This window comes from Hordeum vulgare, chromosome 5H (genome assembly GCF_904849725.1).
Source record: "Hordeum vulgare subsp. vulgare chromosome 5H, MorexV3_pseudomolecules_assembly, whole genome shotgun sequence".
Taxonomy (NCBI): domain Eukaryota; kingdom Viridiplantae; phylum Streptophyta; class Magnoliopsida; order Poales; family Poaceae; genus Hordeum; species Hordeum vulgare.
In genome coordinates, this window is record NC_058522.1 from 525,810,438 (window position 1) to 525,823,171 (window position 12,734).

The 12,734-nt window shown below is 48.1% G+C and overlaps 2 protein-coding genes across 2 annotated transcripts; one reads left to right on the plus strand and one right to left on the minus strand.

Moving 5' to 3' along the window:
* Window positions 1-328: 328 nt before the first annotated feature.
* On the plus strand, window positions 329-4,723 carry LOC123452194 (serine/threonine-protein kinase STY13-like). The gene is made up of 3 exons (XM_045128802.1): window positions 329-1,323; window positions 3,510-3,622; window positions 3,722-4,723. The coding sequence occupies exons 1-3, from the start codon at window positions 993-995 to the stop codon at window positions 4,442-4,444; spliced, it is 1,167 nt and encodes a 388-aa protein (XP_044984737.1). The 5' UTR covers window positions 329-992; the 3' UTR covers window positions 4,445-4,723.
* Window positions 4,724-11,221: 6,498 nt separating this feature from the next.
* Window positions 11,222-11,984, minus strand: LOC123452195 (histone H2B.1-like). The gene has a single exon (XM_045128804.1). The coding sequence runs from the start codon at window positions 11,912-11,914 to the stop codon at window positions 11,456-11,458; it is 459 nt and encodes a 152-aa protein (XP_044984739.1). The 5' UTR covers window positions 11,915-11,984; the 3' UTR covers window positions 11,222-11,455.
* Between the last annotated feature and the right edge of the window lie 750 nt (window positions 11,985-12,734).

Sequence of the window (12,734 nt, forward strand, 5' to 3'; positions counted from 1 at the left end):
TTGACCAATCCCATTAAAAACCCAACGAATTTTCCTATCCCCCGCTGCCATTTCCGCGGAAGAGATCACAACGTGTCACCATCATCGGAGACGCAGAAGCAGAGAGAACCAGAACGGAAGAGGTGAGGTGAGCCAAAGCGGGGCACGCACCTTCGCGGCGCACAACAGCAGAATATACCACTGCCGCCCTAGCGCACAGAGCGGGCGAGAGAGTCAACGGCCCATGGGGGCGAGGAACGGTCGCTGCGCCGCTCCGCTCCTGGATTCTGGCCAACGGAACGGGTAATAAACAAAACGGCCCTCCCCTTGCCTCTCGCCTCCCCGTCGCCGTCCATCCCCGTTCCCCGTCGCGCATTTCTAATCCCTCCCCCTCGCATTCCCGAATTAACAGCCCCCCTACGCGCCTCCCTCCTAAAAATAGGCAGATCTCGCCTCCCGTCGCGCCGGCTCCGCTCCTCCTCCTCGCCGCCGCCGCCGCCGCCGCCGCCTGCGATCCTCTTCCGACGACGAGGCCGCCGATCCGACCGGCATTCGTTCGTCCATCCTCCGCGGCTAATTCGATCCGCGCGCGGGTCTTCGCTCCGCTTTTGTCTGATTGCGATCTCTCCCCGCCGCGTCGTTTTCGTCTTACCCCACCCCGCCTCCACCCGCGCGGTTGATTCCTTTGTTGTTGCTTGCCTGCCTGCCTCGTTTGTTCCCATCTGCGACCGGGCGAGCTTGCGTCCGTCGGCGGGAGGTGGGTGGAGTGGATAGATAGGTCCGGAGCCAGCCGAGGATCGCCATTACGGTCCAAGCCGATCGGGCGTCACGCACGCGCCCGGCTTTAAATCCTTTCCTCCCCATCCATCCCATGGGCGGACACAGGATCGATCCGGGCCACCTCCTCTCCGCGGTCCGGGCGTAGGCGCCGCATTAGCTGCGATCTAGCTAGCTAGCCGGCACGGAAAGGGGGGAGATCGGTTTACCGATCGATCCGTCGGCCGGGCGATCTGATGAACTCCCTCACGGCCACCGGCAGCAGCAGCGGCGCCGGCGCCAGCGGCAGCCGCAGCTTCGGCAGCAGCGGCGGCGTCGAGATGAGGGCGGCCGACGGCGAGGGTTACCTGCGGGCCGACGGCTTCGACCTCGTCAACCTCGACATGCAGCTCGAGAAGACGCGCTCCAAGGTCTGGCTGGATCAGCAGCGGGGCGCCTCCCCCGCGCAGCCGGGGGAGCTCCTCGAGTGGGAGATCGACCTCGCCAAGCTCGACATCCAGAACCAGGTCGCCAGCGGCACCTTCGGCGTCGTCTACCGCGGCACCTACGACGGCAACGACGTCGCAGGTGAAACAAATCAAACGCGCTCCCCCCCTCTATCGCCTGTATCATTCAATCATGTGTCTCTTCTAGTAGTCTGTTTCGCCTGATTGCCATCTGCTTCATACAGTAGTATTTTTCTTTTCTCAAAGCAATTTAGGATGGCGAGAGATCTGGGTCGTGCTTGGTTTGCAGCCCCTGCTACACTAGCTTTCTCACCCAAAAAAAGGAAACTCGCAAGCCAATGCCAAATATTAGGCTAATGATTGTATGGTGGCCAAATCATTGGCTTGCCCATTTCAAGTTGCATGTCTCTCACCACTTACCAACCAATTGAGGCAACTAGTTCATAGTAAAAGTTATCAAACGCTGGCAAGTTTTGACATTGCAAATCTTGACTTGCCCATTGCCAAAAAAAAAATATATTATTGGGGCTGCAAGTCAAGCACACCCTTAATGCTGCCATGTTATCAACAATATTGGGGATGCACTCACAATTCATTGTAATGAAATTGTCAGGATGTTTTCATAACTAATCTAGTGATACCCTTGTCCAAATAAGTTTTCATAGGTTAGTGTTAAATTTAAAAAGGTTTATTGATTGTGTTTTAAGACGTGTAGAATGTATTGTTAGATATGTCAACATTTTAAATTGACATGGCAGCAATTGCTAAAAGAGAGATTGATGGCTTCACATAGTAATTCCATGCGGTACCTTGTTATCACCATAGTTGGTATTGAGTGATGTATGTGTAATGAGTGGTGGAAGGGACGGAGAAGGTGATTGGGGGGGGGGGGCAGGGGGCGTGTCGGTATACTAGGAACATGATAGGTTGCCAGTTTTGTCGTTGTAAAGGTATTAGCCGTTGTGAAGGGGCCGAGAAGGTGACGGGGGAAGCATGCCGGTATAGTAGGAACATGTTTGGTTGCCTTTGTGGAAGGAGCGGAGAAGGCGACGGGGGAAGCATGTCGGTATACGAGGAACATGGTTGGGTGCCGGTTTTGTCGTTGTGGAGGGGGCAGACAAAGTGACAGGGGAAGCATGACGATATACTAGGAACATGGTTGGGTGCCAATTTTGTTGTTGTGAAGGTAATGGCCGTTGTGGAGGGGCGGAGATGGTGGCGGGAGAAGCATGACGATATGCTTAGAACATGGTTGGGTGCCAGTTTTGTCGTCGTGAAGGTAGTGGCCGTTGTGCAGGGGGCGGAGAAGGTGACGGGGAAGCATGTCGTTGTGTGCCAACTTTATCGTTGTGAAAGTATTAGCTGTTAAGAATGACGATGTGGCTTTTTTGGCGGTGGTGATGGATTTCGCAATCTATCAGCTTTTGTTTATATTTTGATGATACTATCTTTGGTCCAATTAGGTATTATCGACGATTTTGAACCTTAGTTCTATCTTTTGAGCTTTTATCCATTACTCAACTTAACTACTCCCTCTGCACCTAAATACTTGTAGTTGGGGAGAACTAGTCTAGTTCTCCCCAACTACAAATATTTACGTACAGAGGGAGTAGTTTGAAAGCTAGTCGGAGAAATTGGAAAAGATACATTAGAAGCCATATTCCAAGTATAAGAATCTAGTTTCATTTGTGTTTTCACAAGTCTGCTTATAGGGCCGCCAGTCGGTTTAGGTCCTTTTCACCTTGTAGTGTATGTCATGATTCACGAGTGTGGTCATACACCGCAGGGTTTTGAGAATGCATGGGCTTGCTTTTTCTCCTTCCCATTCCCTGCTGCGGCAAGAACTTGTTCTTTCAATTCAGAAATTGATGAAAGGGCTAGCCCGGTTCAGAAAAAAAAAAGTTGATTTAGGTCGTTGTTGATTCACATGAAAAAATATGTAAATAAGAAAAACATAGCATTTCAATGTCACTTCTCCAATCATATAGATTGAATGTGATGTTTGATTACACCATACATGGAAAAAAAATACAAATCAAACAGTTCTTGTGGTTAGGAAACAAGTTGAAGATAACAGATCAGTGGCATTTCTTTCTCTGTTCCTCGATCTCACTTGTAGAGTTAGACTATAGAATGCTCTAGCTTTGTTCAGTCATGGCTTCCCCCGCAACTTGATAGTTTAAATATTTCCAGTATCTATCTGTTATGGACATCAGATTTGCACTGTTACATGTTCTGTTATTCATGATAATAGTAGTGACAGTAGCTTTAGTCATTTACCTGGAGAGTATTTTTCGTATGATGCAGTGAAGGTGCTGGACTGGGGGCAGGAAGGTCAGGAGAGCTCATCGAAGCACCGGGAGGCCTTTGAGAAGGAGGTGGCCGTGTGGCAGAAGCTTGATCACCCCAATGTTACAAAGGTACCTGATTTGTACACATTAGATGCTAGTACCTGATCAATTTTAAGCGAGTGCTCGGTGAAATTAACAATGAACTGTGTCATGTCTATTTGTGTGTAGTTCGTGGGGGCGTCAATGGGGACGTCCCAGCTGAAGATACCAGCGGCGAAGAAGGGCGGCAGTAGCCACGGGCCAGGCCAGCGCTGCGTGGTGGTGGTGGAGTACCAGCACGGCGGCACCCTGAAGACTCTGCTGTTCCAGCACCGGGACAAGAAGCTGCCATACAAGAAGGTGGTCCAGCTGGCGCTGGACATGGCGAGAGGGCTGAACTACCTGCACTCGCAGAAGATCGTGCACCGGGACGTGAAGGCGGAGAACATGCTGCTGGACAGGAAGAAGTCGGTGAAGATTGCTGATTTCGGGGTGGCGCGGGTGGAGGCGCAGGACGACGACAACATGACGGGGCAGACGGGCACGCTGGGGTATATGGCCCCCGAGGTGCTGGAGGGGCGGCCGTACGACCACAAGTGTGACGTGTACAGCTTCGGCGTCCTGCTGTGGGAGACGTACTGCTGCGCCTTGGCATACCCGAACTACAGCATCGCCGACATCTCGTACCACGTGGTGAAGCTGGGCATCCGGCCCGACATCCCGCGGTGCTGCCCCAAGCCGCTGTCGGAGATCATGACGCGGTGCTGGGACGGCAACCCGGACCACCGGCCGGAGATGGCGGAGGTGGTGGCGATGCTGGAGAGGATCGACACCACCAAGGGCAAGAGCATGACCCCCGCCGTCCCCGAGCACAGCTCGCAGGGCTGCAGCTGCTTCGGCTTTGCCAAGTAGTAGTCGTAATCATCATGATGGTGGTGGGCGGTCGTGGTCGTCGTGTGATGCTGGTCGGTCTGGTGCTGTTTTTTTTTTTTTTTTTTTGGTTTCCGTTTTGGTGGTGCGGATCGGTGAACGCTTTGGTTGGTCGTCGCGGCGTCCCTCGTGGAAGAAGAATTGTGTAGGTTGCCTACTGCCGCTACTCGCTTGTGGTCGTGGGTGAGATGATGGTTATTTTGCTTTGCATAAACACTGGTCGTCTTGTCTACACCGGTTTAATGTTTTTTGGTTCAAAAACTTGTGCCGCTTCATCCTCTAAACTTTTTTAGTCGAACACTCTGACGGCAAAATACAGAACGAGCCAGGCACAGGTTTGCAGATATGGTAAACATCAAGACATAGCCCCTTATCCGCAATGGTTCAATGTCGACCAAGGGCATCGCCCATTTGCCGGCTCACAACGAGTTTGTGCCCCGGCATGATGCTTGTCGTTTCGCTGAGGAGATTTCTGCTCCCACTTCAGCAAAACGAAAAGTAATGTGCATTTTCGTCTCTGGTCACTGGACCAGGCAGACGGACGCGGACAACAGTGGAACATTTTATTTTCAGAAATCAGCGGCTGGCGAGCTCCCGTGCACGAGATCAGTCAATGCTGATCAGATCGGGGCACAAGGGGAAGCAATAGTGAGCTTGCGGAAGATAGAAGATCAGAGCATCAGTCGTTCCAAACCGGTCTCAAACGTCTAGGCGGTCATCCGACCACTATCCGGTCACAAGAATCTGACCCTTGAACGGGAGCCTCAAACGTTCGAACTCATCGGCACATCTTATATCCAACATAAATATGGGCCGGAGCGTCCGGACACGTAGGGTTGACAATGGAGTTCAATGTGGAATCGTTTTAAACCCTGACGGTCCAACGGACACCTTCTCCTTCGCTATTTAAGCCAGCCGGCGTCCCCCAACCCCGCCCATCCACCTCCCTCTCTGCACCGTCACCCGGGCTAGTCCCCCCCCCCTCTCTCCCAACATCGGCATGGTCCGTAAAAAAATCACCACCTACATGATGCTCACGCCGGAGCGTCGGAGGCTGATCGAGGAGGAGATCCGGGCAAGGCGAGCCGCCCGCATCGCTGTCGGGCTGCCTCTAGACTTGCCGGAGCCGAAGGAGGAGTGGCAACCAGAAGAGGAGGGAGAGCAGTTGCCGGAGCCGATGAAAGTGGCGGATCCGATAGACGAGCCAGAGCAGCCTGCTCCGGGGTTCAATATGGCGGAGACGGAGTTTGTCGTCGACCAAGCCAAGGAGATGGCGGAGCAGCAGTTCCTCCAGCAGAAACAAGTGGAGTCCGACGCGCTTTTCACCAAATTGAGTAGGGCAGTCGAAGCAGCAGCTACCGCCATGTACCCGGAGCCGAGCATGGAGATGGTCGACATCTTCGATGAGGAGTACCTAGATGATCTACATATACGTAGTTTTTTTTTTATTTTCATGCTTTTATACGGATTTAAAAATCTAATATGAGATGTCCAGTTGTAGTTATGCTAATTTGAGGCATGTCGCGGACATTTAAGGGGCATATTTATCGTACACGATTATAGATGCTCTTAGCTACTTTGATCAACCGGAGTAGATTGCACAAGAGGAGGAACCACACAGTTTCAAGGCACAAATCCATATCCATCGCACTCCAGCTGCATGTACACGTCTTAAAAGCAGCCAGAGCGCAACAGTGTAAAAAGGAGAAGAGAACGAACCAAATAAACAGCACGGGAAGTGCGCACGATCCAACATTTCTTGTCATTGCTCGTTAACTTTTCCAGGTCTACAAGAAACAAGGCAATGCCTCCAAGTGAAACCTGATTAGGACCTTCTTTTCACACAAGATTCTCAAAAATTCTCTTAGAATCTGCTTCTCTCAGAATCTATCACCGTCTTTTTTTAGAAATTTTAGTTTCAAATTCTAAAAAGAGTTGTGTATTGAAATATCTCTACTACCCTCTTCTCCCTTGCCCTCTCTTCTGCATCCCTCTTCTACCTTGCACTCTTCTCTGTATCCCGGTCCATCCATCTATGCAACAAAATAATAAAATTTATAGCTGGAAAAACAGATGAACAAAGAATTGGGAGAGAGAGAAGAGTTGTGTATTGAAATCTCTCTACTACCCTCTTCTCCCTTACCCTCTTCTCCCTTGCCCTCTCCTCTGCATCCCTCTTCTACCTTGCACTCTTCTCTGTATCCCGGTCCATCCATCTATGCAACAAAATAATTAGATTTATAGCTGGAAAAACAGATGAACAAAGAATTGGGAGAGAGAGAAGAGTTGTGTATTGAAATCTCTCTACTACCCTCTTCTCCCTTGCCCTCTCCTCTGCATCCCTCTTCTACCTTGCACTCTTCTCTGTATCCCGGTTCATCCATCTATGCAACAAAATAATTAGATTTATAGCTGGAAAAAACAGATGAACAAAGAATTGGGAGAGAGAGAAGAGTTGTGTATTGAAATCTCTCTACTACCCTCTTCTCCCTTGCCCTCTCCTCTGCATCCCTCTTCTACCTTGCACTCTTCTCTGTATCCCGGTTCATCCATCTATGCAACAAAATAATTAGATTTATAGCTGAAAAAATAGATGAACAAAGAATTGGGAGAGAGAGAATACCTCACCGTGGAGGACCGCGGGACGGGAAGGGGCTGCAGCTAGCTTCGGGGGAGGGGCGCTCGATTTTCTCTGTACAAGTCGTGCGGGCTCGGTGGCATTATGACCATAATAATCAGTTACGATAGGGGTACTCGTTTAACTCGAACCGTTTTCTTTTGAGGGACTAGCGAAAATCTCAGATTCTGGAAAAATCCATGTTTTGTGAAGATTTTGGATTGCACTAGGATTTTACATAATCTTGTCAAAAATTTGAAGAGTCCATCAAATTCTTTTTGCTTAGGATTTTCCAGGTCAAGATTGCTTATAATTTGCTCAAAAGAACTGGCCCTAGAAACAATTATGGTCTGCATATGCTTCAAGTAGGCAAATACTCTTACTTGTTGCAGGCACCTAGAAACTGGAGCAGCAATCACTAGCCGAAATTCCCCTCCCTTTTGTATGTCACTCAACAGATGCAATGATTTATCATGTACTCCCTCCGTTCCTAAATATAAGACCTTTTAAAAATTACACTATAAACTACATACGGATGTACATAGACATATATTAGAATATAGATTCACTCATTTTGCTCCGTATGTAGTCTCCTAGTTAAATCTTTAAAAGGTCTTATATTTTGGAACGGAGGGAGTAGGATGATTACTTCCATCAAACAGTCAAGTTACACCATGCTAAGAGCAACTCCAACGAAGGGATCCATTTTATCTGCCGCCGTTCGTTTGGATCTCGCGGACAAATGTGATGGTCGAACGCACGAACACATTGCCAAAACGCGTCCGCGTTGATCTATTTCCGACCAAATTTGGGGCTAAAATGCATTGATGCGGACGCGCGCCCTTTCAGTGTCCGTCCCATCCACACCCGTAGGTCGTCCAACTATTCACCGTCAACTTAATTAATGACGATCACCCTTCACGGACCCACGCGTCAACGACCGCGGTCGGTCATTTTTAATCCGGACATGCGGTGGGGTTCGGCCTCATCGGCTTCTAGACCCCCATCCTCATCTCGCCACCTCTCTGTTCCCTCGTCGGCGACCAAACCCTAGTCTGCAGTCATGGCCGGATTCACACAAAACAAGCCCCCCCCCCCCCCCGGTCGTCTATCCCCGCACACTGCACCCAGAGGAGGTTGTCTACCTCCAGCATAGGAGGGCGCTATGCCTGACGGAGGAGTGCGCCCGTGTTGCGCTACCGCCGCCATCAACACTGTCCCCCCCCCCCCCGCTGGCACAGCCCGACCTCACAGGCCCCGACACCTAGGGTAGTGCGCAGTTTAGTTTTCTTTAATGTTCAATTAATATAAATGAAACGCGCGGACTCTCGCCGGTCTTCGTGGCCGGTTATAATGTTTAATACATTAATTTACATTTATTTTTGGAAATGTCTGCATTTCTTTTAGGTTAGGCCAACGTTCACCGCATGCGACAATCCAAACACAAAAGCGGAAGTTGGTGTCCATCAGGCTAACCCATTGTCCGTTTGCTTCGGCCGGTTGGAGTTACTAATTCAAAGTTCAAGCTGTTACTAATTCAAAGTTCAAGCTTGCAATCTGATACCACACACACATCACATGCAACCAATTTCTAGCAAGCGGTAAGGTATTAATTCCGTGAGAAGATGAACTTTCTGTCCCAAACAATCAACATGACATACCATACACAGACTGCTTTGTTTGTCTGCACGCAAAAGCACTCAAAATCAAGAGATGGACACTAAGCTGAAGGTTTTACACTGTGTGCCAGTATTCCTGCAGGTAACCAGCAGTAAGCTCACAGGGCAAGTAGCGAGCCCACTAATATCAGTACTGTTAGGGGGTGTTTCTTTCCAGTGACTTTTTGATATACGGATTAAAAAAAATTCCTTTTAGTCCCATGTGAAAGAAACAGGAGGGATTTTTAGAGACTAAAAGGGGTATTTGGGACTAAAGGAAGAAGTCCCTATGGAAGGGACTTTTTGAGACTTTTTTGCCTTTTTTTCCAACAATGCCCCTACTTTTAGCATGTCATTTAATAACTTCTAGTATATTACTAGGAGTAACATGATCTTTTTGCATGTCATTTAATGACCTCTAGTCCATGTTTAGTCCTTGAAAAGAAACGGGTAGGGACTAGAGACTTTTTGGTTGGGATTAAAAAAAAGTCCTAAGACTTTTTAAAGAAACAGGGCCTTAATTGCAAGAATAAACCCGCCTAGGTGTGCTCTATGCAAAATGCAGGTTCCTTAAATATACTACGCTGTAATACTACTTTGACTGCTTTGGCAGGCGTTTGGAACAGTAAGTTACACACCAGTTAAGACCTATTGGATTCGGCTGCAGACTAATTTTGGTCAATTTACAAGTAGTGCAGAAAAAAAATAGAGAAACTAGCAAGCAAGGTGCACAGACACAAAATCATATAACCATCACACAGAAGAACAGAGCATGAGATGGAAGCCATGTATCATAGCAGAAATGCATCATTACATTAGATAACCTATATAGACAGGTAACAATGGGCAACCAACAACCAAGAGTAATGTATCATAGCAGAAATGCATTATCATTTCTAATCTGATACCAAGAAACTAAATTTAACAGGCAGTAGGTATTATTAATAGTGACACAGTCAAAATCAAGACATAAATCAATACAAGCATAGAATGGGGTAACATGCAATTAGCCAACTAATATCAATGCCACATATGGCAGGAATTAACCTGGGCAAGTAAACCAAGAAGATCAATACTAAACAGCCATATGTTCTGGTTAGTTCAAACCCCAAGTATTCATATTTGATTCAGTTTCAGACTATCTTTATACAATTGACATGGAGTGGATCAAAACTACAGAACTAGGTAAACTAACACACCCAGGTGCACACCAGCAGGCAGCTTGGTTCAAAAACAAATAACAAACAGAAATTCATCAAGCATAAATGGATAAGCTATAAGCAGGTTACAATGGATAACCCATGGCCTAATAAGATAGGATACGCTATAACCAAGTTAGAAGGGATAACCAATGACCAAGAGTCATGTTAGAATGGATAACCAATAACCAAATATCATAGCAGAAATGTGTGACAGGCTACTAACGGTGACAAGCAAAAAAATTCTAACCGGCAGTAGGTGCTAATGGTAACATACTACAGCTTGACAGGCTGATGAGTTCCAAAGCATGCAAAAGATGATATTCAAAATAAAGACATAAATATCAAACTGGAAGTGTATTGCTGCAGCTTGCAGATAACTGATACTAATAAACAACATTGGGCAACATGGCAATTATGGTCCAGCTAACATGTCTGTGCCACCCATGGAAATAATGGAACTGGCAAGAGAACTACTTAAAAGCCAATTGTTACACCCAAGTTAGGTCTATTTGATTCAATTGTGACTACTTTTATGCCTTTGGCAAGCACTGGCCAAAAACAACAGATCTAGGTAAAGTAGCACAAACGGTGCACAACAGGCCGGATAAAAATAACATAACCATCGCAAATTCATCAATCACGGCACACCAAATGTCAAATATAACTACTTTTAATATGATTCAGCACAAATTCAGAGTAGCAGATATTGTTCCAATAATACTCAGATCAAACAGGCAGAAGAGCACAACGGATAATCTATAGCAAGATTAGAAGGGATAACCAATAACCAAGAGTCATGTTAGTTAGGATAACAAATAACCAAGTAGCTTAGCAGAAATGTGAGACAGGCTGATAATGGTGACAGGCAAGCAAATCAAGTAAGGATTAACAGTGACATACTACAGTTTGACAGGCTGACATGTACAAATGCATGCAGAAGATGACATTGAAAAACAAGACACAAATATAAACATCGAAGTGTATTGCTGCATCCTGCAGATATCTAATACTGGTAACAAGCTAACACTGGGCACTATGGCAATTAGCCATCTAATATATCAGCCTCACCAATGGCAACAATGGAACTAGCAAAATACAAAATGCCAATTGCAACACCCAAATTAGGTCTACTTGATTCAATTGCCGCTAGGAACAACAAAATTAGGTACACTAGCACACAACGGACGACGGATCAAAAACCATATAATAGCATCACAAATTCATCGAGCACAGCACACACAGAATGTCAAATATAACTACTCTTAATACGATGCATCACAAATTCAGAGTAGCACATAATGTTCCATTAATATTCAGATCGACCAAAGAGAAGTAGCACCACCGGAACATCCTCTTACAACCAACCACGACTACGCACACGAACCAACATCAGTCCAACGATTTCCATCAAGCACTACTAATACTACCAATATATATCTCTAGATACGCAGGCGGATCCACCGCGGGGATCGACGGCGGTCACCAGGAGGAGGGGCGGGCGGGCGGGCGGGCGAACCTAAGAGGAGGTGAACTTGGTGACGGCCTTGGTGCCCTCGGAGACCGCGTGCTTGGCGAGCTCCCCGGGGAGGACGAGGCGGACGGAGGTCTGGATCTCGCGGGAGGTGATGGTGGGCTTCTTGTTGTAGCGCGCGAGCTTGGCGGCCTCGCCGGCGAGCTTCTCGAAGATGTCGTTGATGAAGGAGTTCATGATGGACATGGCCTTGGAGGAGATGCCGATGTCGGGGTGGACCTGCTTGAGCACCTTGAAGATGTAGATCTTGTACGTCTCCACGCTCTTCTTGTTCTTCTTCTTGGCCTTCTTGTCGCCGTCCTTGGCGGAGGTCTTGCCGGCGGAAGGCAGCCGCTTCTCGGCCTTGGGCTTCTTCCCGGCGGGCGCCTTCTCGGCCTTCTCCGCGGCCGGCTCCTCCTCCACGGGCTTCTTCGCCGCCGGCTTCTTCTCGGCCTTGGGCGCCATGGGGTCGGGGTAGGTGGCTGCGGGGGTGGGGATTAGGGTTGGGTGCGGGAGAGGTTGGGGAATTTCGGTTGCTGTGGGGAAAGGAGGAGGAGGGGTGGTGGTTTTATAGCTGGGAGGCGGTGCGCGCTGATTGGTGGATGGGCTGGTGCCGCGGATTGGTGACGTGGAGCGGTGTGAGGCGGTTCGCCCCGCTTTGGATGGACGGACGGGATGCGTTGGGGAGCGGATCGGTGGGCATGGCGGGATTTATGGGCGGGATCGTCTCGAAGGAAAATGAATTGTGGGCGGGATCAAAAAAAAAATTCACGCTAAGTCCTTGTTTGGAACGTCGTTTTCATTTTAAATACACTTGTAAAAAATACAGAAATACATGTGTTTTATTTACATTGATTTCAAGCAAGGGATAAGTAGACGGGCAAATGTCCACGGTGAACGTGTCACGATAGTTCTTTTTCTCTTCCACGTGTGAGATACAACGGGGAGGTATACAAAGCACCCCACAAGATGTAAAAATTACAATCGGGTCCTTCAAGAATTTAAGAGTGAACCACCTTGGGCGTTCATACCGACGCGCAGCACGCATATCCTCACTATAAACATCTCTGGGAGACAGAGCCGACATGTCATCTTGATATTAACGAAGTCGCCATTGACATCTTCATAGTCCACGGGAATGTCTCCTATCACTGAACGCGCATCGCCGTAAGGACTGAAAAAAACAAAGAACTGCGAGCACCAATATCAAGTCTCATACTTGAACTGTAGCGGACACAAGATATCACTATCCTCCTAACCATGGGTCGAGATGTCCAGTTCGATC